A 25868-nucleotide genomic window follows, 5' to 3' on the forward strand; every position below is an offset into this window, starting at 1 on the left:
ACTCAGGTGCTGATTGTAGTGTCTGCGTAGGTTCATGTCGGGAGAGGTGTTCCATCAGGTACCCAAGTAGCGCTTAATTTCTAAGACAAGGGTAAGCAACTTGTCTTGTTTTGGCCTACAACTCCCGTGTTCCCTCACCGTGGGCTATGCTGCCTAGGGGTGATGGGAGTCACAGGCCCAAATATCTGGAGGGCCACAAATTACCCACCTCTGTTCTAAGCCAAGAGGAGCTGGGTTCGAAGCCTGCCTGCCCTCAAATCTCAGATCTGTCTGAGCTGGTTGTAGTCACTCACAGCAGGGAATGAATGGAAAGGCACTCTGCCCATGCTCAATGCCCTCCCATTACTCCACATTCTGTTACACCATATATTCCAGGGCTGAGGCTTAACTCAAGTTCAAGCTGTCTGGCATGAAATGTATGGTCCTTCAACAAGAGGAAGGCTTATGGGTGGGACTAGAACCCCCATAAGCAGAGCCCCTGCTTTGCACGCGGAAGGTCCCAGGTTCAATCACCAGCATCTCCAGTTAAAAAGGGATCAGGGAGCAGGTGAGGGAAAAGATCTTTCTCTACCTGAGACCCTGGAAAGCTACTGCCAAACACTAGGCTGGATGGCCAAACAGTCCGATCTGGTTTAAGGCTAATATTGTAGGGTGGAACATCTTCCAGAAAATTCTCCAGCACTTCGTTTTGCCAGAGAAACTGTTCCATTTAATCAGTTCTTTAGGAACAATGAATGGGTGCCAACTGCAAATACAATATTAGATATGCTCGGCAGTTTCAAAGTTGTAATGCATATTTTTCAGGTGATTTTTCCTGGCAAATACGTGAGAGAATACATAAGAGCCGGTGTGGTGTAGTGGTTAAAGTGTTTGGACTGGGACTTGGGAGATCCGGGTTCTAGTCCCCACTCGGCCATGAAGCTCACTGGGTGACTTTGTGCCAGTCACTAACTCTTAGCCTAACCTATCTCACAGGGTTGTTGTGAGGGTAAAATGGAGAGGAGGAGGGAGACCCTTGGGTTCCTTGCAAGAGGAAAAAGGGTGGGATATACGTGTCATGATAAATAAATACATGTCACTGAAATACATATACGTCCCAGTGCAAAATTGAACTAATAAGTAGTGACAACGAAGCTGAAGGTGCCCCAACAAATTCAGCGGAAGAAAGTTGAACTCTGTTGAAGTAGACGTGCGACTCTCGGCATACCATGCTCAGATCTTTGGGATGCTCAGATGTATTATACAGTTTTAGTACCTTTTCCTCCATTAAATTTAAACAATATAAAAGAAGTACATGCTATTGTCTTTACATTTTTACAAGCATGGCAGTACAAATGTCTAGATAATACAGAACTTAAATCACATGAAATACACTCTAATCTCCCCCCCTGAAATATTTCAAGTCAAATATTTGTGATGTGTTGGGACAAAAAACATTAACACGAGGTCCTTCTTTTAGCTTAGTTGTTCACTGAATACAAGTAGAATAATCATGCTAAATTAGATCACTCTCTAGGTGATCTAATTTAGGGGATCCGAAAAATTTTCCCTAGCAAGTTTTTTTTATGTTCTTAACCTGGACCCTTTACACTGGATATAGCAGCCTGTGCTCAGCTTGGAACAAGCAGCCCACAAATGTTGTGGAATCTCCAACTTTGGAGAGGTTTGTTTTGCTTAAGTTACACAAGTTAGGAAATTCATTTCAAAAACATGTCGGCTGTGGTCTCCCTTACCCAGAGGAGGAGACTTTGGATAAACAGCCCCCGTGCAAAAGGGGAAAAAAAAAAAATCATGCTTCCTAGCTCTTATCCAAGTGCCAGGGAAGAGGCCCCAGTTACAACAACATTTCAGCCTCTTTGAATTCTGAGCCCTGAGTCAGCAGACAGGAAGCTGGCAAATGCACCCCCCCCCCGACACACATCCCTGCCCCCCCCCCGCCTCCATCAGCAGCTGCACGGCAGGTCGATCCTGCCCAAATGCCTCCATTCACAAAAACCCAAATAAGAACAGGGCACAGAGCCCAGCTACGCAAGGACCAATCCAGCGCGGAAAAGTGGAGGGGGGGACATTTCGGTTTGGTTTTGTTTTCATTCCCTTTGGGAGGATGTGTCGACATTCTCAGACTGCCTTAGTCCAAGGCAGACTACCCGCGGCACACTCTGGTGGGTTGCGGGCAGCAGCACGAAAGCTCTCAACCCACTTCAGCAGGTGTGGGGAACCTCAGGGGCCGGAGTCCCAATCCGGCCCACCTGGGCTCCTAACCTGGCCCTCCTGAGTCCCCCAGCTGGTCACACCCCTTTCCCCAGGCTCCACCCCCTTTCCCCAGCCATTCAGTAGTTTCCTAGCTTTGGGCCAGTTTTCCCCCATTCTAAAAGAGGCTATAAATGATATAAATGAACCCCTTCAGGTTCATTTATATCATCCCAGCAGGGCCATCCCAAAAGACGGTGCCTGGAGGCAGAGAACCCACACCGCACCTCCGTTCCCACTAGTGAGAGCAGAGCACAATCCAACAGGAAGTTCTTCTGTGGAAGCCCCAAAATGAGCATGACAACCTCAGGAGAGCCCTGCTGGATCAGACCGAGGGTCGCTGTCACCCAGCATCTTGTTCCCACAGTGGCCGACCGGCAGCCCACGGGACACCCGCAAGCAGGCCAGGAGTCCGCCAGACCCCTCCCGCTCAGAACTTGCGCCACAGCATGCCCAGAGGGAAGAATCTCAGACAGGTGGGGATGGATAAATCTGAATCAATACGTGACTCAGAAGCTGAATCATCTGCTGAACCGCAATGGCCATGTCACAACTTCCTAGAACCCGGGAGAGGCGCACAGGTGCAAACTTGTGCCTCCCAGACACGATTGACTATCTGTGTGCCTAGAAGCCAAACCTGGGAAGGCTGAAATTGTGATGGGTGTTTCTGAGGCGGCCACCACAGCTGAAATTTTATAGAACCGAAGAGGCTGACAAGGAAAGAGGCTGACCACCTCCAGAACCACAGGCAGTGAGCCAATGTGCACCAGTTGCTGGGGAACATGGGTGTGAGGGTACTGTTGCGCTCATGCCTTGCTTGTGGGTTCCTGGTCGACAGCTGGTCGGCCACTGTGTGAACAGGATGCTGGACTAGATGGACCCTTGGTCTGATCCAGAAGGGCTGTTCTGATGTTCTTACGTTCAGGTTATCCCACTGATCATACCAAATGTGCAGGAACTACCTATGTCCCCAAATGTGGAAAACCCATGTAGGTTTTCCGCCGCTGTTCCCTTGTCAACGCTTTGAGACTTGGGTCTATGGAACTCCCTGCCTCAATGATACAAGCCCTTAAGCATAAAACGGCTGCCACCAAAATAAACCCTGTATACCTCAGTGGGCTGGTAACTAAGGCGTAGGCATGGGCCTGACAGCACCGTTAGAGCCAAGATAACCAAACCTAAGAGGTTTATTAAGGGAACGATATTCAAAAGGGATTAGAGTGTTGTTTTTCAAATAAGAGGATGGGAATGCTTAAGGGTGCAATCCCATGCATGTTTAGACAGGAAAAAGTCCTACGACTCCCCAGTTGCTGGGGAACATGTACTTGGAGAATACACATTGGGACTTGAAATACTGGAGAACAATTCGAATCCTTCCCTCAGCTACTGAACCTACAATTTGGGCATCCGGCTCTTGTCCTACAATTGGAGAGGAAGTTTTTCCTTCTGTGCTCAAAGATGAGGGACAGAAGAAACTAACTTACACACAGTCAGATCTCCTTTCCCCCCGCCCACCGATCATTCGGTGGTTTCCTGGGTTCTGTGCAGTTTTTCCCACATTCTAAAAGGATGAAATGCCTCTTCTAAAGCTTAGGAACTGATAGTAAGAGGTGGAAGCTACAATATGCTGATATTTTGGTCCATCCCCCTTTGGCCTTCGGCTCTGTACCCCACAGGGATGCAGCCTCGAATGGAATTCGACCCTCGGGCTGCAAGAGATTCAGCACACCCGGTTGACACTGACTGGCAATATCTCTGCAGGGCTTCTGACAGATGCTGTTCCCCGTCCTACCTGGAGATGCCAGAGACTGAAGGTGCGGCCTTCTGCTTTGCCCCTGAGCTATAGCTCTTTCTAAGGTATGCGGTGCTGGTGCCTGCCTTGAACCCACACCCTCGGGCCTGGAAATTCTGCCCTCAAGACCCAGAAGTATTCGGTTTGAAAGGCGCTGTGCACATGCCCAGCAGCAACAGCTGCAAGGGCGGCTTCAAGCAAGAGAGTGCAAGTCAAAGGAACCCAGGGCCACAGAAAAACCCGAGTCCATCAGGCCGAAGTTCTTCACACCGGGGTTAAATATAGTCATGGCTACAGGAGAAAAGGTGACCTATTCCTCATGAGGAGCAAGAGACCGACAAAGTGACCCTTGCTTGTCTCTGCCCACACGCCGCAAATTGCTTCGAGCCCAAACCATTTATTTTCGAACAACCGGGAAGAGCGATACAACACTCACGAGTGAGCCGGGGAAAGAAACACGCCAGCTGGCTACACACCAGCAGCAAAAGAGCCAAAAACATGGGGACGGCGGGAGTTGCCCTTGCACAAACCCAGGGCATATTTATTGGCATCAGGTGTCAAAATGAAAAGGAAACAATGAATATGAATGATGATTACGATGATGATTAATATGTATATATCACCGTATTTCCTAAAAAGCCAACAAGGTGGTAAACAACAATTTAAAACCATAAAACCGTAACCCAATAAAAAAGAACATCAATGATAGCAGATAGATACACAGACAGACAGACAGACAGATGATTATATAAATGGATAGGTAGAGTCACTCCCCACAGTAATTCATCCATATTTCTGAATACGTTTAGATTGTCTTTACAAGTCTTTTTGCTGTTTGGGCAGATATGTAGGGCGGAAATTTTTCCAGGGTGTTATTTTCCTGCCCTTTTCCATTTCATAAGTTCATTACCAGTGCAATCAGAGGCCTGTCTACTCAGAAGTTAAGACCCACCAAGTTCAATAGGACTTATTCCCAAGTAAGTGTGTATAAGACTGCAGCCTGCATGTATGAAAGAAGCAAGAGCCAGAATGATGTAGTTTTACAATGTTGAACTAAGACTGAGGAGACCTGGGTTCAAATCCCCACTCAGCCATGAAGCTCATTAGGTGACTGGGCCACTCACTCCCTCACTCTCGGGGGCTGTTTGCACATCATGCTAAACAACCATGGGTTGATTTGCCTGTGGGGCTCAGCAGAGTGCACCGGCCACCATTCTGAATATGCTAGAGGTGGCAGCCGTGCGCTCGTAGCTTGCCGTGTCATCTGAACCCGGCATCGTGGGTTGTTTATTTATTTTATTACATTCATTCATTACATTTATATCCCGCCTTTTTTTCTCCTTAAGGAACCCAAGGCGGCTTACATTATCCTCCTCTTCTCCATTTTATCCTCACAACAACAACCCTGTGAGATGGGTTGGGCTGAGAGTCTGTGGCTGGCCCAAAGCCACCCAGTGAGCTTCCACGGCTGAGTGGGGACTAGAACCCGGATCTCCCGACTCCCAGGCCAACACTCTCGCCACTACGCCACACTGGCACACTGGTTGTTTGAGGGGGTAGCCTTAGCTTATTTGAGGGTTATTTGAGGGCTGTCTACCCCCTCAAACAACCCATAATGTTGGGTTCGCACAACACAGCAAACCACAGATAGCAGGGGCGCCTGCAAGCACCATGCACAAAGGGTACCCGGCATGACACTACAGCGCCCGTGGTTAAATTAAACCACGGTGGGCTGTCCTGTCATGCAAACTGGGTTTCTCTCTCTCTCTCTCTCTCTCTCTCTCTCAGCATAACCTAAGTCACTGAGTTGTTGTGATGATAAAACAGGAAGGAGAAGCAATGTGTAGGGGGTAGAAATAGATTAAAGAAAGGGCTATCCCAAATCAGATACCTCACAAAGAGATTCCGCATGCCCCAATTTCAATTCAGACACAGTAGTTTCCAGTGGAGACAGCTGACGCATTCAGCTGCAAGCCACGTGCACACATGTGTGAAGAAGCCCTGATAAACGGGGATAGATTTAAAGCATCCAAAATTTAAAGCGTTCAAAATTGCATCCAAAAATGAGACATCAGTAGAATCGGAAGCTGCTTTGTACTGAGTCAGACCCTGGGTCCATCTAGCTTAGTGACTGGCAGTGACTCTCCAGGGTGTCAGACAAGGAGTCTTGTCCCAGCCTTACCTGGAGTTCCTGGGATTCAAACCTGGGACTTTGAGCCCTTCTCCATTAAGATCATAAAAGTCTTACAACATTTTTTAAAATGGCAAAAGAGACATCAATGTATTGACCTAGTCTTAGAAGAAAATGGTCCTGGATATGGCAATTCCACTAAGGAATGTGGATCTTTCAGAGGCACGGGAGGTCAAGGGGCACACTGCAGCTTAGGGCAGAAAGCCACCAGCCAGGCCAGGAGGGGGGAGCATGGGTTCCTTCTCATGCTGGCCCCCTGAACTCAACAGCCAGCCTCCTTCCCCAGCTGCAAATTCAACAAACGTTGTGGATTTTGGCGCCTTGGGTATCTTGAACTTTTGTGTGAGGAAAACAAAACGCCGGAGAGGAAGACGATACAGGAAGGAAACAAAAACCCAGATCCAAAGTGCTCTGGAGGGAGAGTGCAGAATGTGGGAGGGGGGTGCCCTCTTTCTGGCTTGGCTTCAGAACAGGACTGGACTGATTCAGTGTCTTGGCTCTCTGCATGTTCCCAGAGGCTCCACCTCTACCTCTCTCCAGCTCTTGGCTAGCAAGATGAGTTTCCAGGCCAAAGTTCCACCTCTGGATTCCATTAGCTGAAAGGACGTTAACTTCTACCACCCCTTCCCACTCCCATACACAGACGGCCCCAGCCAAGAAAAATCTTCCACGAGAGCCCCCCCCCATCCCCTGCTTTTCGCCTCAAGCCACCAGTCGATTTAAAATGGGGAATTGGCAGCCACGTTCTGGTCCAGCTGGTAAAGAAATTTATGCAGTGAAGATGACTGCAAATCTAAACTGTGTGCGAAGGAGATCTGCTTATCTTTGTGTGTGTCTCTGTGTGCACCTCCAGACACTAGAGCAGATGCTGGAAAGGGGCGTATCAATGTTTTCCAACATTGTTTTCCTTAAAAACAAAAGCCGAGAGATAAGAAACCTTCCTTTTTTCAGATCAGTGCACCACGGGGCCCCTTTCAATTGTAACTACTAGTTGGCATTCGTATAGTAGTTACAAAGCACTTTTTAATGTACATTCTTTCAGGGACTCTTATAGCAGTCCTGTAAGGAAGCCAAGTTATTTATTTATATGCTGGGTATGGAAGCTCTTCTGGCCAAGGGGGCCAAATTTAGTTCTGGAGAAGCTCTCGGGGGCCGCATGCCAGGGGTGGGCGGGGCCAGAGGCAAAAGGGGTGGGGCCAAAGACACAGACAGAAAAATACCAGCATATTTTAGTTTAAAGCTCTTAGCGCCAGTAACCAAGCCTTAGGAGAAGCATTTCAACTTTTAGACGGCAGGAAAAGAAATGCACAAAAACCAGGAAACCGCTGAACGACTGGTGATTAGGGGAAAGCGACCGCATCCTTCTGGGGAACCCCAGAGGGAAAGCTGAGATATGAGGAAGACTGGATGTAGCCCCCAAGTCTGTAGTGTCCCTCCCCCAATAATATATAAGTTAGGGATGTGTGAATCAGCAAAATTTGAGCTCAGTGAAGTTCTCCAAATTCCATCTCGAAGCTCATTCTGACTCAAGTCTGTATCAGATTTTGAACACTGTTTTTTTTTTCTTTTCACATGAAAATCCATGAGGATTTTCATGCAGTTTTTTCCAAAAGTATGCGTCAGTTGTGCGTATCTTTGAAATGGACACATTCTTCTGCCGTTTATTAAAGCATATTTGCTTTACAGATGTGCACTATCAGTGTGTATGGCACAAGTCTCCAACTTGTATAAGGCCACCTCCATGTATCAGTTGATGGACCAGAGTTCAGTGATAAAAGCACATGCTTTGCACGCAAATGGTCCCGGGATCACCGCCCGGCCATCTCCAGGTAGGGCTTGGAATCGGACACCTTGGAGAAACACCGCCAATCAGTAGAAAAGCTGGACTATTTTATTTATTTATTATATTTCTATATCCCTCAATGGCCAAAGCTCTCTGGGTGGTTCGATCCTATGCATGTTTAGACAGAAAAACGTCCTGCAATTCCCAGCATCCCTCAGCCAGCCATGCTGGCTGGGGACTGCTGGGAATTGCAGGATATTTTTCCTGCCTAAGCGCGCATAGGATCGCACCCTAAATGGACCAATGGTCTGACTTGGCTTAAGAGCGCTTCTATGTCTCTGTTTAAACCAGCCCTTTATTCAGGACCATGAGGACTAGAATCTCACTTTATACGTAGGAGAATTATAGATCAGAATTCTGGGAGTTGTAGGACTATTTTTCTGTCTAAACATGAATGGGAGCGCACCCTAAATGAACTAAATGGATTAACACTTCAATATCTCTTTTGACAATTTTGTTTTGTTTTGTTTTAAAAAATTTGCATTTCTTTATGCTATGTCCTTATACGGGGAAGGGCTGTAGCTCAGGGGTAAAATATATGCTTTCAATGCAAAAAGTGTCAGATATAATTTTTGACATTTCCAGGTAGATCTGAGGAAGAACATCAGAAGAGCCTTGCTGGGTCAGACCGAGGGTCCATCCAGTCCAGCATTCTGTTCACACAGCGGCCAGCCAGCTGCCCACGGGGAAACCCACAAGCAGGACAGGAGTGCGACAGCAGCCTCCCGCCCAGGTTCCCCAGCAACTGGTGTACGTAGGCAGACTGCCTCTGATACCAGAAGCAGTATATCGCCATCAGGACTAGTAGCCACTGATAGCCTTCTCCTCCAGGAATTTGCCTAACCCTCTTTTAAAGCCATCCAAATTGGTGGTCATCGCTACATCCTGCGGCAGCGAATGCCATAGTTTCACTCTGCGCTGTGTGAAGACGTCCTTCCTTTTCTCTGTCCTGAATCTCCCACCCATCAGCTTCATGGGCTGACCCCTTTGGGTTCTAGTATTTTGAGAGAGGGATAAAAATGTCTCCCGATCCACATTCTCCGCACCAGGCATAATTTTGTTCACCCCTCTCATGTCTCCCCTTGCCCTCCTTTTTTCCAAGCTAAACAATCCCAGAAACTGCCTTATATCCATGTCAGGCTACTGACCCATTCAGAGTGGCACTACTACAGGGGTGCACAACCTCTTTCACCCTGCAGTCCAAATTACATTTCGGAAAAGTTCTCAAGGGGCACATTCCAGTGGTAGGCATGGCCAGAGGCAAAGGGGTAGGGCCAAAAATACCAGCATATTTTAGCTTAAAGCTTTTACTGCCAATAAATAAGCCTTAAGAGCGGCATTTCGACCTTTTATGGAATCAAGGAAAAATGCAAGAAAGATGGAAAACCACCACACGATTGGTATTCGAGGGAAAGGAGTGGGGCCAGGGGAAGGAGGTAGGGCATTCTGGGGAACCCTGGAAGGCCAGACTGGGACCCCAAGCAGGCCACATTGGCCCCCAGGCCGGAGATTCCCTGGTTTACTCCCAACTGACAGTGTCCCTCCAGGGTCTCGGATAGAGAAAGGTCTTTTCCCATCACCTGCTACCTGTTCTTTTTAAACGGAGATAGCAGGATTGAACCCGGGACCTTCTGAGTGCAAAGCGTTGCACTCTGTCGCTGAGCTACAGTTCCTCTCCTGAGTGAAATCTCGGACTTTCTTCTTTGTCTCTATGCTAAGAGGCATAAGCGCGCTGGCTAAGCTGCCGGTGTGTATCTACCCAAGCACGGCTTCCTCCACTCCCCTTCTTAATCCCGCCCTAAGTGACAGAGCTCTGTGTAGCTTAGCGGCTGACTGTCCTACCTCTACAGCCGGGCAACGGGGTCATCCGAACCCCAGGCTGAAACGCTAAAGAGGGGTGCTGCGGCTCGCAGTTTCGTTGCAGGCCTCTCCCTGGCACTAAACACAGGCTCTGGCGTTGAGCCATTTGTGATCTCCTGCCGAAGCCTGGCTCCTCTTGGCTCCCGCCTCTCCCCAGCAAACGTCCTCGCAGCCGTTGGCGTGTTTGTCTCGGCAAGGCAGCGTGGGTCTGCGTGTGTGTTTGCTTGGCTAACAGTTCTGAGCTCAGCTGCTGCAACTCTGAGGCCGTCGGGCCCCAAGAGACGGGCCGGAACATGAGGTAAAGTTTTCCACCAGCCAAAACCAGTTGAGGGAAGAATAGACAGGGGGTGGGAGTGAAGAAAGAGAGAGAGAGAGGGAGGGAGGACTGGCAGTGATGCGAAAACAGTGTGCAAAATTCAGCGTCCTCGAGTGGGAAGGCCCGTGGCATCCGCATCCAAAAACAAACACGTAAGTAGTGCGGTTCTCTCTCCGAAAATAAAGCCCACTTAACTGTCCCATAAGTAACCCCAGGCGAGGGTTCACCGTGATGAAAATCAGCACCCAGGGCTTGCAACCTGGCACACGAAGGTGTCCCCACACATCTGGAGAGCATGTTGGGGCCCAGGGTCTCAGAGTACACGCACCCCTGTAGGGAGGGGACATCAAGGCCTGAGCAACATCTGCGACAAATTGAAGGGCCAATTTGGATGGATGGCTGGGGATGCTGGGAGTTGTAGTCCAACACATCTGGAGGGCCCCAGGTTGGGGGAAGCTGGCTCACGCAGAGGGAAAGTTGAGCCTTTGCTTGGAACGGCTTCAGCCTTGTGTTCCAGATAAGCAGTCCCAACTCACGTCTGTTCGGAGCCACAGGCCCGCCGCCCTTCACGAACGGTGCTGAGTCGAGGCGGCTGACCCTCAACAACTCCACAACTTGGGGTGCCCAACACACTTCCTTTTCATTTGCAGGGCTCTTTCTCCCCCCACCCCCGCCCAACTGCAGTTCACCTTCTCCAACACGGGATGCTCCAGATGTGCTGGACGCCAACTTCCAACCTTCCTGGATGCGACCTGATGACAGGCCCCATCATCCCTTCTCACGGGCTTTGTGGGCCACACTGGGATGATGGGAGTTGTAGTCTGGCGCCTCAGGCTGGAGAAGGGTGGGCTAGAGCAGGGAAGATGCTCAACAGCAGGTCCCACCATCCCTTCTCATGGGCTCTGCGGGCCACACGGGGATGACGGGGGTTGTAGTCTGGCGCCTCAGGCTGGAGAAGGGTGGGCTAGAGTGGGGGGAAAGCCTGATGCTGGGCCCCACCATCCCTTCTCACGGGCTCTGTGGGCCGCACGGGGAGAATGGGAGTTGTAGTCTGGCACCTCCGGCTGGAGAAAGGTGGGCTAGAGCAGGGAAGAAGCTCAACAGCAGGTCCCACCATCTCTTCTCACGGGCTCTGTGGGCCGCACGGGGATGATGGGAGTTGTAGTCTGGCACCTCCGGCTGGAGAAAGGTGGGCTAGAGCAGGGAAGATGCTCAATAGCAGGCCCCACCTTCCCTTCACATGGGCTCTGTGGGCCGCACGGGGATGATGGGAGTTGTAGTCTGGCGCCTCCGGCTGGAGAAAGGTGGGCTAGAGCGGGGAAGATGCTCGACAGCAGGTCCCACCTTCCCTTCACGTGGGCTCTGTGGGCCGCACGGGGATGATGGGGCTGTGGTCCGCCGCCTCCGGCTGGGCTAGAGGGTGGAAGAAGCGGCGTCGCGCTGCCCCTAAGAGAAGCCTGGCCCGCCCGCCCCGCGCGCCCCGCCGGCCGGCCGCCCGCCTGCTCACCCACGCGGAAGCCGGAGCCCGTGAGGGTGTCCATGGAGTGCCCGTTCTCGCCGATGAGCGTCATGTTGCTGCCCGGCTTGCAGCTGTCGCGGCACTGCCCCTTCTGGCACGTCCGCTTGCAAATGAGGGGCGCGAAGACCACTTTGAAGCGCTCCCGCGCCAGCGCCGTCCGCTCCGACGGGCCCGCCGAGGCGGCGGCGGCGGAGGACGCCGCGGAGCCCGCGCAGCCGGGCCGGCCCAGCGCCAGCGCCAGCGCCAGCAGCAGCAGCCCCCGCGCGGCCGGCGCCCCCGAGGGCATCTTGGCATGCCGCTCGCCGCAGGCCCGAGCGCGCCGCGCCGACGGCGCGCCCCGGGAGAGAGCGCGGGCGGGCGGGCGCGGGCGCGCGCGCGGGAGGGGGCCGGGCGGCGCGCGCGCGGGAGGCTCGCCGGGCTGCAGGAGCTCTCGCGCCCCGCCGGGCCCGCTCGCTCGCCCGCCCGCCCGCCCGCCCAGCGCAGCCGGTCTCCGGCCGGGGGCAGGGATCTGGGAGCGCCTCCCGGAGACGCCGCGCCGGCGGCGGAGAGGGGGACGGGAGGCGGGTCCCGGCCGGAGGAGCGGGGGGGCGGCGGCCGCGGACTGGACGGGCCAACAGGGGGCGCGGCAGAGAGGGAGAGAGAGAGAAAGAAAAGAAAAGAAAAAAGAAGAAAGAAAAGCGGCCGACGACCAGCGGAGGAGAAAGGCTGGATACCGAACTAGACGGGGCGGACGATTTGGAGCCGGCCCAAATCGCTATGAGCTAGTGCCGGCCATGCGCAAGCGGGCGCCCTCCAGATGTGTTGGACTACAACTCCCAGCATGCCCCCGGGGCATGCTGGGAGTTGTAGTCCAACACATCTGGAGGGCGCCCGCTTGCGCATGGCTGAGTTCTCCAGAATCTCCGTGTGGCCGGAGAACGTCCCTTGCGCGTCAGGACCTAACAAAGGCCTTCCTTGTCGGCTCAGACCCTCTAGTCCCGCCACGGCTCCCATAATTCTCGACCCCCGGCCCTTGGCTGTGCTCGTTGGGGTTGATGGGAGTCAGAGTCCCAGCAGCCTCCTCCACCCCGCCCAGCAGAGGCCACGCTGGTCAGCCCCTGGCTTCGAAAAACCTCTCCCCAGCCCAGGGCGTGCGGGCAGAGGGCAGGTGAAACTGTAGCGGGCCGGCCAGCGCCTCCCCTTGTTTCCTGGCCACCAAGAGGCCATCTTTGTTCCACCGGCACCTTCTTCTGACGCCCGCCCAGGACCCAGGTTGGCACGACTCGAGGATGACATTCAAGGAACGCAATTATTAACGAGACCAATGTCAAGCTGCGGCCTTCCAGACGGTGCTGGCTCCAGGATTTGGGGCAAGACTCCCTCAGTGGGCTCTCTCCCCAAGCCCTTCCCCCCGCCATGGCCACCAGCTGCTCTCCCTCATCATGGGCACCGCTTGCTCGCTTGGCAGGCCGAGAGCCAGGGGGCAAGCGGGCCGTGGCCTCCCCTACTCCTCACCACCACCACCACTGTTCCCTAGGCCCGAGCGAGAGGCAGGCGAGCAAGCCGGTTGCAAGGATGGGGAGAAGAAGGATCAAGTCCAGGGGGCTCTTGTCAGGGGGCCCCTGCTGGGGTGTGGGCCCTTGGCAGGTGACTGACCATGCCCACCCTTGTGTTTGGACTCCAGCTCCCATCAGCCTGGTGCTGCAAGATTCTGCCCCTGTTAAGGCAAACAATGTATTGAGCTAGTTCAGGGCTGGCGTCAAGGGCAGGCACCTGCCAAGGGCCCACATCCCAACAGCGGACGCCACGGCCTGCTTGCCCCTGGCTCTCGGCCTGCCAAGCAAGCTCACAGCAGCCATGAGGAGAAAGAGCAAGAGCAGCTGGGGACCGAGGCGGCGAGAAGGCAGACTCACTAAGAGGGGCCCATGGTGGGTGTCTCTCCCAAGGGCCCTCCAAAACCTGGAGCCGGCGCTGGACAGAGCTTAACGTCGCTCCCTGCCTGAACTAAACACCGTTCTTTTCATTGGATACAGTTTGCTGAGAATCAAGGAACCTAGCAAGGGAAGCATGTCCAGGTACTGAAAAGAAGGGGACTTAGGCGTAGTCTGTGCTCTGGAGAGCACAGACATGAGAGAAGGGGAGACATGAGAGAAGTTGCTGTGTGGGGACTTAGGCGTAGATTTGTACTGTTATCCCAAAGCACATCCCATTGTTCAAAGGCAACTGGTTCCTCCTTCTGAGTGGGGTGGCGGGCGTCGGGGGAGAGAAATTAATTCTCTCCGAATTTTAATGCGAACTTTCCTGGTTTTGACATTTTGAACCAATACGCAAGTCGAAACGCAATCATCCTTTGAAACGTGCACTTCTCTGAATTTTACAGTGGAGTTCTCTAACAGTCGGGGAACGTGCACACCAAAGTGACCCCATTAGTAAAAATAATGTTCAATAATGCATTATATTCGGAAATTATTGCTTGGAAAATATGTGCATGTTAGGCAAAATTGCATGAAAAATGTACGTATTAGGAGAAATGCACACGAAAGTGTGTACCCATTTTAATGCAACCTTTTAAAAACAATTCTCAATATTGAGGATAAATTAAATTTAAGATTAGAAGAATGAGAAACTGAGAGAAACCTGAGAAACCCTCGAGCCACCATTTTGTGTTCTAGTTCTAGTTTAAAAAAGACAAACCCAAAAGTAGATTGCACATGCCTGAAGTCTTATTTTTTTGTTCGAGACTATTTTGGTTCTGGTGAGTTACTATAAAAGGAATGAAAAACAAACGTATTAAAGATGGTTGTTCTTTCTAGCAATAAGTGGTCACTTTTGCTTATGAAGTTGCAAGTTCTCTCACTGCTTTCACCATCTCGAAAAACAAAAAAAAACCCTAACAAAATGCACCTGTACTGAGGTTTTGATCATAGACAATTTTATTCACGCATTAATTGGTGAAAAGGCAGATGAATGAACAATTCCCCAATCTGTGAAATGCCTACATTGTTGCGAACCAACCTAGGTTTAGATGACGGGAAGGTAAATTTGGTGTAGGCCAGGGGTGCAGAACCTTTTTAAGCCTGACAGCTGAATTCCATTTTGGGAAGCTCTGGGGACTGTATTCCAGTGGTGGGTGAAGCAAAAGGCAAAAGGGGCGGGCCAAAAGCAAAGTAGGTGGGGTCAAAAATGCCAACCCCTCCAGTATATTGTATCTTAAAGCTCTTACTGCCCTGTAACTAAGTCTTAGCAGAGCATTTCAAGGTTTTAGAATGAGGGAAACGCACAGACACAGAAGTCAGGAAACCACCAACCAATCAGTGGTTGGGGAAAAGGAGTTGTGGCCAGAGGAAGGGGGTATGCCGGAGGGCCGAACTGGTACCCCAGGCCTGCAGTTCACCTCTGGTGTAGGCAATGCAAGGAACTCCTACGATTGAGTTACTTGTCAGGAGAAAGCTCAAAGGACAACCCTGCCATAGGCCAGCTCTCCAAGTAGTGGACGCTGGTGCCTCCAATGTCAGTGGGGTGGTGAATCTGCTCCGGGTTTCAGTCCGAACCAGTCAGAACTCTAAAGGAGCTATCCAAGGTGCTTCGCAGAGAATCCGCTCCGGGTTTCAGTCGGAACCAATCAGAACTCTAAAGAACCTATCCAAGGTGCTCCGCAAAGAATCCACTCCAGGTTTCAGTCCGAACCAGCCCAAACTCTAAAGGAGCTATCCAAGGTGCTTCGCAGAGAATCCACTCCGGGTTTCAGTTGGAACCAATCAGAACTCTAAAGAACCTATCCAAGGTGCTTCACAGAGAATCCGCTCCGGGTTTCAGTCCGAACCAGTCTGAACTCTAAAGGAGCTATCCAAGGTGCTTCACAGAGAATCTGCTCCAGGTTTCAGTCCGAACCAATAGCCGAAACTCTCTGGGCGGTTCACAAAAATTACAACCACAAAGTACAGCTTCAAGACTTGCTATTTCTCCCACACAGACACACACATGCACACCTCTTTACCTCGCTGTTTCTCCCTGCTATGTATTTTACCTCTATGAGGTAAAATACGTAGATTGGCTTTCGAATTCAGACCCTTCCTCTGCTTGTACTCAGTTTCTTATGTGAATTATTTGCCTTTTGACTAGCCAGGCACCCACAGCAGCCATCATGTGACTAGCCACATTCTCTGTGGGAGCCATTTTGTGGTGGTGCCCACAGCAGTTTCTAAAATTCCCAAATGTGCCCTCGGGTCCAAAAGGGTTGGGGACCCCTGGTCTAGAAGATAGGAACATCAGAAGCTACCTTATACGGGTCGGACCCTTGGTCCATCTAGCCCAGTATTGTCGACACTGACTGGCAGCAGCGGCTCTCCAGGGTTTCAGGAAAGATTCATTCCTAGCCCTACCTGGAGATGCCAGGGATCGAACCCGGGACCTTCTGCATGTGAAGTACATGCTCTACTGCTGACCTATAGCCCCTTAAGCCAAATTTAGGGTTTTCCCAAGGTGGCCCTAAAGATACCAAATTCAGTCTGAAGAGTGTCATGACCTTGTCTTACGGCTTTAATATCTCATGCCGCAACCTTAAGGAGACTATGGAAAGTTTGTCAGCTATGCGGGGCAGGGGGACTCTTGGTCCCCCATAAACTCATGGTTGGCTCTCTGGGGTTTCAGGCAGAATTCTTTTTTACCTTTACCTGGATCGAACCCAGGACTTTTTGCATGCAAAGCAGGGGCTGTACCCACTGAGCTACAGCCCATCCGACTAGATGAATTCATAGCAGGCCTTCTAATTTAGGTCCTCCATAATTTGATCCACATTCTTTACAATTCTGTATCCACACCAGCAGGGCAAACAATGGGTCTGTTCCCCATCCTGGCAGCTCGGAAATTTAAGATCTGGGCCTAAGGGGTTAATTGCAGACAGCAGTGTGTGTGTGTGTGTGTGTGTGTGTGTGTGTGTGTGTGATGGCGAGGGGTCTATTGTCTGACATCTAAAAGGGGGCCTTGCAGCTTTATGGAGATAAAGGTCAGGGGGTCAGAAGAGGCGCGTGTCTGTCCTTTTCAGACACACTCCCCAGCTTCCCTGGGGGAGATGGGGAGGGGGTGTTCAGCAAAATAGCAATGAGCCAGGAGGCCTCGTCTGGTTTGCTCCCCCACCCCAAGGGAGCAGGGGAGAGGAGGGTGGGGGGTGTCCCCCTGTGTCTGTGCAAAGATCCAAGACCAACTGCGCTTCTCACATACAATGAGCAACAGCACAGCTGAAAATGTCAGCAAGGACAATTGCGGGGGGGGGGGGAGGATTTGAGGCCGGCCGGCCTGCTGCCTGTGTGTATGTTGGTGGTGGTGTTTCTTCCCCCTGTGTGCAAAGAATAATACAGAACAGGTAGACAGTGAAGGCTTTATAAAACACACACACACACACAGAGCCAAGTGCTGCTCTGAAAAATCAGGGACGTGTCTGTTTAAAAACACTGCATATTGTCGCCCTGCCTATTTAACTTATATGCAGAGTACATCATGAGAAACGCCGGGTTGGATGAATCACAGGTTGGAATTAAGAGTGCCGGGAGAATTATCAACAACCTCCGATATGCAGACGATACCACCCTAATGGCAGAAAGCGAAGAGGATCTAAAGAGCCTCTTGCTGAGGGTGAAAGTGGAGAGTGCAAAAGCTGGTTTGAAACTCAACATTAAAAAAACTAAGGTCATGGCATCTGGCCCCATCACTTCCTGGCATACAGAAGGGGAAGAAATGGAAGCAGTGACAGATTTTACTTTCTTGGGCTCCAAGATCACCGCAGACGGTGACTGTAGCCATGAAATTAAAAGATGCTCGCTCCTTGGGAGGAAAGCTATGGCACACCTAGACAGCATAGTAAGAAGCAGAGACATCACCTTGCCGACAAAGGTCTGTATAATCAAAGCTATGGTTTTCCCAGTAGCAACGTATGGCTGTGACAGCTGGACTATAAGGAAGGCTGAGCGCCGAAGAATCTATGCCTTCGAACTGTGGTGCTGGAGAAGATTCTCACGAGTCCCCTGGATTGCAAGGAGGTCAGATCAGTCAATCCTAAAGGAAATCAACCCTGACTGCTCATTGGAAGGACAGATACTGAAGCTCAAATATTTTGGCCACCTAATGCAAAGAGAAAAGTCACTGGAAAAGACCCTGATGCTGGGAAAGACTGAAGGCAAAAGGAGAAGGGGACGGCAGAGGATGAGATGGCTAGATAGCATCACCGATGCAATGAATATGGACTTGAGCACACTCCGGGAGAGAGCGCAGGACAGGAAGGCCTGGTGTGCTATGGTCCATGGGGTCACGAAGAGTCGGACACGACTTAATGACTGAACAACAACAGTCTGTTGGTAGAAGATGGCAACATTTTTAGGATTGTGCGATTAGCTATCATTAGATACTACCCTTTGTCTTGAATAGGTAATTAGGGCCCATTCACTTTACCAAAGACCTGCTCCTAGTGGAGATGAAAACTGCTCAGACTGGTTTGTTGATATGGATCCACACAGCGGCCTGCAATTTGGGACTCTCCTTGGGGGCGTGGCTATTATGGGCACTGCCACGATGAGCATCTGCACTTCCAAACTGACCACTACACCACAGGTATCCAGACTGTTTAAACTCAGGTCCTGTGTGTTTATGTTGGCAGAAATCTTTGTTTCTGTGTTTGGAGAGAGCATTGAGGGGAACAAGTCGTCTGCTGGGCAACATTCCTCCGTGGCACCAAGTGTTCACTACGGAGCAGAACTGCTGAACTGTAAAAGAACATGAGGGTTCAGCCGGGCTCTTAAGGTGATGCAGCCACACCGATGGCATATCCGTGGCCCCCAGCAACCTCCGCTTTTGAGAGGAGAAGCCTCAAATTTGAAGACACAACTAGATCACTGCCAGCTCTGGGTTTTTGAGGGCCCTTTGGCAAGGCACCCTCCCTCAGTGAGTCTGCCTCCTTGCCGCCATTGTCACCAGCTGATACCATGCCTCATCTTTTTCCTCATCATTGCTCCCATTTGTTTGTTTGACAGGCTGAGAACCAGGGAGCAAGTAGGCAGTGGCATCTCCTGCTCCTCCTCACCAACACCATTGTCTAGGCCAGAGTGAGAGGCAGGTGAACAAGCAGGATGCAAGGGAGAAGAGGAGGGCCGAGTCCCAGTGGAGGGGAGGGCCGAGTCCAGGGGTCTCTTATCAGTGGGCCCCTGCTGGGGTGTGGGCCCTCAGCAGGTGCCCGACCATGCCTGCCTTGACACCGGCCCTGAAGTAGCTTAGTACACCATTTCCCTTAACAGGGGCACAATCTTGCAGCCCAAGGCTATTATACGTGACAGGAGCAGTGGCATTTAAGAACTTAGCCATGATTGTTCCTAAAAATGTGATGGACGTCATAAAATTCAACTTCGATCCTTTAAGGGCCAGAACTGAGACAGATTTAACCTGTTGGTTGGAACTTACTTCACATTTATGCGGCCACACCAACACTTCACAAACGAATGTAGTGCCTGCTTAATCTCTGTCTTAAGGGGCCCACCGGTTCCAATATTATCCACTTATTTCAGGAAAATAGATGGGCTTTTCGCTCCTTTCTATGCGGAGAAAGGGGTGAAACCTCACTTGGCTTATAGCAAACTTCAGATGCCATTAAAGAAGGGTGGTTTCAATTCTCACAAATTGGCAAAAATATCCTAGGCCTTCTTTAGGGTGGGTGGGCGGGCAATTAGATGAGGGAGAAGTTCTACTTTGGGCCCTGCTGGAGAAGCTGTCATTGGAACCTTCTGTGAAGGGTGAGCAACCTCCCCCCACCATAGTTGTTTTTGGGGCGGGGGGGAAGGGGCTGCCACAAAAATCTCAGTGATTTTGCGAGGAACCAAGGTGCATGTTCTTCGCATGCCTTCTCTGCAAAATTGCCACAATTTTTGCTGCCAGCACAGCAAATAAGGCAAGGTGGAAACAGGGGAGGTGTGCAGCCCCCAGTTGGGGGCAATGCAGACCCCCAGATGTAAAGTCCTACATTACACGGATGAGCAGCCTACGCCCACAATAATGGCTACCAGAGAGGGCTGTCCAACCTCCCCAAATCTGACCCATACTCTCATGCTAAGCTGTGGGGCAAGTCACGCGTTACAATCAGTGGCAAACCCATGACATGGCCGAGCTCGGCTCCATCTTAATCGGCTGGTCACATCCAATTTTTCATTTTAAACCCTTTCTGACACTCCAAGATGAATGTGGGCTCCCACCTGCAGCGACACGGTACAACTTGCAGCCGAAGCATCGTTTCACAACATTGTTCGGGCCAGATGCACGGGGGGGGGAGAGGGAGTGGAATCGGAAACCACATGTTTCTTGACTGAGTTGGAACCCTTGCCGGGGTGGGTGGGGTGTCCAAGCTCCACCTTCTTGTAGCTGTGGGTCTGAAAGAGGTCATTCTTCCAAATTTAGATGTAGCCAGTTGAAAATGGAACTCGCAAGCTCAAAATGAACACCACGCCAGCTCAGAGGGGCCCTGGGCTAGCTGCAATTAAGATATCAGCAGTGGATTTGAGGCTGTGCCCCATGTGGCAAAAATGGTTGCTTGCATGGGAATCGGACACCTGCTGACTTTCAGACTTTGAGCATAGCCACTGTCGATCATTGCTGGAGGTTTGGATGCTCAGGGCCATATCTAACTCGCCTGATGTGGACCTGCCCACAGGGGTCTCCTTTCGGGCTGATGCTCGCTCCAGGTTTAACACCAGACTCAGCTCCTTTTAGACATTTCAAGGGATCCACGCCATATTCAGCTGGATCCCAGCCGACTGGACTCATGCACATTGCCGGAAGACATGGCTATGGAGAGCATTTTTAGTTCATATCATATCACAGAATCATAGGGTTGGAAGGGGCCTACAAGACCATCGAGTCCAACCCCCTGCCCAGTGCAGGAAGCCCAATGCCCAAGTGGTCTCCCATCCAAGTACTAACCAGGGCTGACCCGGCTTAGCTGCCGAGATCAGACAAGATCAGGCGCATCCAGCCCTTTGCTCATCGCTAAACATGTTCTCCTTAGCACTGTGACCATGAGAGGCGGGTCAAAAAAATGATACCACAAGCAGCCTTAGAGTGGCTGGCGTGTATGTGGTTTGAGGCTGGGTTCCTGCAGCTGTACACAGACTTGATGCCGCTTGAGCCATGCCAGAGAGGGATGCCAATTGTGTGACTTTTAGCTACCATTCAGGAGTGCTTGGTAGGATGTGTGCTTTTGATAAGCATCTGTTTTCCCCCCTTCATTTATTTGACTCCAGTGTAGGCTGGTGGCTGTAATGTCGGCGCAGCAGTGAATCCATACCAAGTTTCAGTCGGAACCAGTCAGAACTCTAAAGGAGCTGTCCAGGAGAGCTCCTTTAGAGTTGTGACTTGTTCTGACTGACACAGAGTGGATTCTCTGTGAAGCACCCTGGGGAGCTCCTTTGGAGTTCTGACTGGTTCCGACTGAACAGAGCAGTTTCTCTGCAAAGCACCTTGGAGAGCTCCTTTGGAGTTCTGACTGGTTCCGACTAAAACACAGAGCAGATTCTCTGCGAAGCACCTCGGGGAGCGCCTTTAGAGCTCTGACTAGTTCTGACTGAAATTCGGGGCGGATTCACCGCCCCACTGACATCGGAGCCACCAGTGTCCACTGCTTGATTCTCTTTCTTTTTATACTGGGTATATTTAAGGTTGGGGGGTTGGGAGGCAAATGGGCAAGAAGGAAAGGGGAGACTGGGATTGCTTGCTTATGCATCCAATTGAAAAAATCAATGAATTCCGAACAACGGAGATAAATACTAGTTTTAAAGCACACACATATACACACTTAACCAAACCGATCTGTCTTGGCCTTTCCTTTAGAAGGCCTTGCAGGCTTAATGGGGGCTGGCGTGGTTCTTTCTCTTCTTCCGCTCCCTGCAACAGGCCCCAGCAAAGGGTTAAGCTGCTGCCCCGCTCCCTCCCTCCCTGGCCCATTGATGCGGTCGGCTGGCCTCCCTGGGGCATCAGCTCACAGCCTGCCCCCCTTTTGTGGCGGCCCGGCGTGTGCCACCCCTTGCCCCTGATCTGCATAATGGCAGAGCCCACGCGCCAAGGCCGGAGCGGCCATCTGCTCCCAAGCCCCACGGGACCCTCCGCCACGCAGCCAGCCCCATGCCCATTGGCTGGCCCCACACCAGCCATCTGCAGCCTCCAGCCCGCACAATAGGGGCCCAGGCCTTTATAGCGTGGGGGCAGCAGCCGTGCTCACAAGAGGCCCAGCTGGCTCCGCACTGAAGGGAGAGAGACGCACGCCAGCCCCGGCGGCCAAAGGCTCAAAACGGCGAGTGCGGGACACGCCCGGGGAGATCCGTGGAGCCAACTGGGGGAGCTTCTCAGGCCCACGGACGTGGGGAAGAACCCTCAGCTGCCGCAGTCCAGTTGGTGCCAGAGAGAAGCGTGCCGCCACCCGAGACACCCCCCCGACTCCGTGCCAAGCCCTGGTGCCAAGCGCCAAGAGCCAGCTGAGCGACGCCACATCTTTGGTGCCTTCAAAATGCCCCGCGGGTTCCTGGTGAAGAGGACACGCCGAGAGGGCCCCGTCTCCTACCGGATCAGAACGCCACAGGAGGAGGTGCTCTCTGCGCCACTGCCCAGTGGTGCGGCACTGTCCTTGGCCCACAAGAAACTGCCCAGAGTTGGGGGGCTGCCGGAACCTCAAGACCTGGCCCACAACCCCCTGCGCCTGGTAAGCACCCCGCTGCTGTCCAGCTGCCTCGGCCGGGGCCTCAATTCTGGGTCACCGGCACCAGGGGAATCTGCCCCTGCGTGCACCTCACAGTCTCCTGGCTTGGGTTCGGCCTGCACTGTCGCTAAGCAGGCAACCCCGCTGCCCAAGAGAGCCGGCGGGGGCCCCAGGGAGCCGGGCCCAGACACGGTGGTTCTGTTGGGCGCCTTCGTGTGTCAGCTGTGCCAGGAGTCCTACCCGGGCCCGCTCGCCCTGGCCCAACACTGCTGCTCTCGCATTGCCCGGGTTGAGTACCGTTGCCACGAATGCAGCAAAGCCTTCAGCTGCCCGGCCAACCTGGCCTCCCACCGCCGCTGGCACAAGCCCCGGGGCGGCACCAAAGAGAACGATTGCCCCGAGCCGTCCGACGCTCCTGCCGCCCCACCGCGTCCTGGGCCCACGGAGGGGAGCTACCGCTGCTCTCACTGCCCCAAGCGGTTTCGGCGCAGCGCCTACCTCTGCAAGCACTTGGCCCTGCACACGGCCACTGGGCCAGTGCTGTCTGAAAGCCAGCATCTCCATAGCAACCTGGCTCCACACTGCCTTTCCTGGCCTAAGAAGCCTTTTTAAACATAATCCCACTTCTCCCCCGGACAACGCACATCCTCTGCTCAGCTGACAGGTACAACAGGAGGCCGGCAAGCGCAGAGGAAGCGCGCAATTGGCACACAAACCCCAGACGCCAATCCACAAGGCCCTCACTCTACGTGGGCTCGCCACGCACCCCAATTCTGCCACTCCCATCAGCAGGTATGGCAATGAACTTGTGCGTGACTGAAAAGCTGGCATGACCCGTCCTTGACTCCGTTTCTTATTCTAACCGGGGCCAATTTGCATTCCTTTATTCTGTGGAACAGACAGCGAGGACATCCCCATTTCACAACAGCATCTTGAACAGAAGCCTGCAGAGGTGGGCTTAGATCAGGGGTCGGCCAAGGTGGATCGGGATCAACAGTCGGACACAAAGGCAATCTCGACCTGCTAATCTGTGGTTTCCAGCTGAAACTGTGCGCTCGGAATGGGGGTTCCAGACATCCACGCCTCCTCCTCCCACAACTCGACGGAGACCACCACAGCCTCAAATGGCTTCTGGTCATTGGAAGAAGGGCTCTCCAGTACTTAAGGTTTCATTTTGGGGATGGGGTGGAGTAACAGGAAGGGGGCTATTAATGGGGATGTTTACAGATGGAACCAGTATGCGAATCTGTGATAGTAAAAGGGATATTAAAAAAACAACAGTCTCAGTGTCTTCTCTGCGCATGCTGCAGAAGGGAACTTGCATTACTGGACATGTGTGGCAATGTATCGCTGCAAGTGGATAGAGCCGTGCTCCCAAAACCACATTGCTTTCTTCCAAACCAATTCCAGCTCAAAACAATACGTCAAACCCATCTGATGTATTGATTTCAGATTCATCCATACTCTCACCAAGATCAGTAACATAGATCAAAATTCCTGTGACATTAGAGCATTTCATAATACACTGCATCTCTTCAGGTAAGGGTGGGGGGGCGTGTGTGTTTTTTAATGCTGTTCCCACATAAGAAATAAGCCATCAGGCAGAAAAGGTCCTAGCTTTACCTGGTCCCTGATGTGCTAGTTTTCGACTTACAGGAAGCCTTATTTGCATGGGAGAACATTCAGAAAGATGCATTGTGAAATGGTAGTCATTCTTCTCCTCCAGGGCTCTCCCACCTCTATCTCTTTTGTGTGTTTAAACTGGGTTTGAATAAAATGTTCTAAAGTGAAAAATATTAACTTGTCAACCAATTTCTAGCCCACTTCAGAAGCGCATTTTTAGAGGAACACTCTTACAAACCTGGGAAAATCCATTCTACTATTCCACCATGTCCCTGCAGCAACTAACGTAGTTAGAGCCACCGAAGCACCTTCAACTTGTTCTGCGATGGAGATGGGGGGGGCACGGAAGAATCCAGCTTTCTTTCTCCCTTTAGCCATCCTCACTGTGGGTGTACAACAGTGGTTTTAAGGAGTAATTATGCCATGTTAAGCGGCCTTGTGAAATGCCCCTTTGCCATCGAACAATGGCGTGTAGGAATTTTCCTGCTGTTGTTTAATGCACCTCCTTGGTTACATCTCTGTCCTGCCACATCTCCCCCCCCCAAAAAAATGTGGGATTGCATTCTAAGAGCAGAAGCGGCAGCAATGACAAAAAAAAGTCACCCCCCCCATGCCACATTATTCCATAATTAGAAGGCCTGCCTCCAAACTCCGATGTGTGTTTTTGCTCACTGTGTGTGTGGTGTGGAAATATAATTTGCATATACTGAAGCGTTGCTTGCTCATGATTTCACATAGAAAAGTTTCAAGGCTCCATTTTAACCCTTCTCCTCTAAAGGAAACAAACCTTGCAAAGCTTCCCAAAGGGAGAACACAGGCCTAATTTGGCCCTCTACGGTTTACTTATGGGTATAAGCTTTGCAATCTGCACATGCTCAGGAGTTGTTGTTCAGTCGTTAAGTCGTGTCCGACTCTTCGTGACCCCATGGATCATAGCACGCCAGGCCTTCCTGTCCTCCGCTCTCTCCCAGAGCGTGCTCAAGTTCATATGCTCAGGAGTACTCTCCTCTTTATCATTTACTTCACATAGCCTAGGTTAACATCCTCAGCGGGGAGAGGAATTCACTCTACAAATGTGTGTCACCTTCAGCACAGCGACAAGCCATGGGTGTATGTGTGTGCATGCAGATCAGAACAGGATCTACTGGTAGATCCCTTGGTAATTTGCAAGAGATTAGCCAGGGCCTGACTCCCCACTAACAACAGCGACGACAAATAACTCCCCCCCACACACACACACAAATGTATTCTGCTGAAATGAAGAAAACAGGGGAGTGGATTCTTGCTGAATGGACTGCAAGCTCAGTTCTGGTACTCCAAATTCCTGGGCTCAGCATTCTTTCATTTTAAGCGCTTCTTCTGCACCAGGCTCTGGTTGGCGGATCTCAGGGTTCCAATAAAAAACAAAGGAGATCCTGCAAGCCTGAAGTCTGCCCATGATCTCGTTCGTTTGCTCACTCACTCTCATACACAAACACAACTCATTCTGAAAAGGACTTCCTTTCCCACAAACATTCTTAACCAATGACAACATTGTATAACAGAAGAATAGCATGATTATAGTGTGTGCGCACGGTAAACAGAAGGCAGGCATCGAGCAAGGTGCGCAGTTCCCAGGAGCGGCCCTTTGTGGGCAGGGACAGACAGAGCTTTGTCTCCAAGCACAACTTGAAGTTCCAAGAAAACTGACCACATCGCATGTTTAGAGCGGGCATGGATCCTAAACCTCAGAAACAGCTGCCTCTTCTCCGATCCTTTGCTGGAGTTCCCCC

At 51.6% G+C, this 25868-nt stretch overlaps 2 protein-coding genes across 10 annotated transcripts in view; one reads left to right on the forward strand and one right to left on the reverse strand.

Moving 5' to 3' along the window:
* LTBP3 (latent transforming growth factor beta binding protein 3) overlaps positions 1-12363 on the reverse strand; it is a 66146-nt gene extending 53783 nt beyond the window's left edge. For 8 of the 9 annotated variants that reach the window (XR_014786221.1, XR_014786220.1, XM_084823456.1 and 5 more), the window contains exon 1: positions 11760-12136. Coding sequence is in view for 7 of the 9 variants with exons in the window: in XM_084823456.1 (XP_084679582.1) it covers positions 11760-12057 (298 nt within the window). In the remaining 2 variants the exon portion in view is untranslated. Of the gene's footprint in view, positions 1-11759 lie in introns of all 9 variants that reach the window. The other variant, XM_084823461.1, reaches the window with a different exon arrangement.
* A 9921-nt stretch (positions 12364-22284) lies between these two features.
* Positions 22285-23085, forward strand: LOC146334276 (insulinoma-associated protein 1a-like). Its single transcript, XM_084823466.1, has one exon. It carries the CDS (start codon positions 22285-22287, stop codon positions 23083-23085), a length of 801 nt encoding a protein of 266 aa, XP_084679592.1.
* The last annotated feature ends 2783 nt before the right edge of the window (positions 23086-25868 follow it).

The sequence above is a fragment of the Heloderma suspectum genome, chromosome 17 (assembly GCF_057233095.1).
Source record: "Heloderma suspectum isolate Gila_16-S chromosome 17, 16-S_ref, whole genome shotgun sequence".
NCBI lineage: Eukaryota > Metazoa > Chordata > Lepidosauria > Squamata > Helodermatidae > Heloderma > Heloderma suspectum.

Coding starts and splice junctions, on each gene's coding strand:
- LOC146334276 (XM_084823466.1), top strand. CDS start 22,285: ATGCCCCGCGGGTTCCTGGTGAAGAGGACACGCCGAGAGGGCCCCGTC.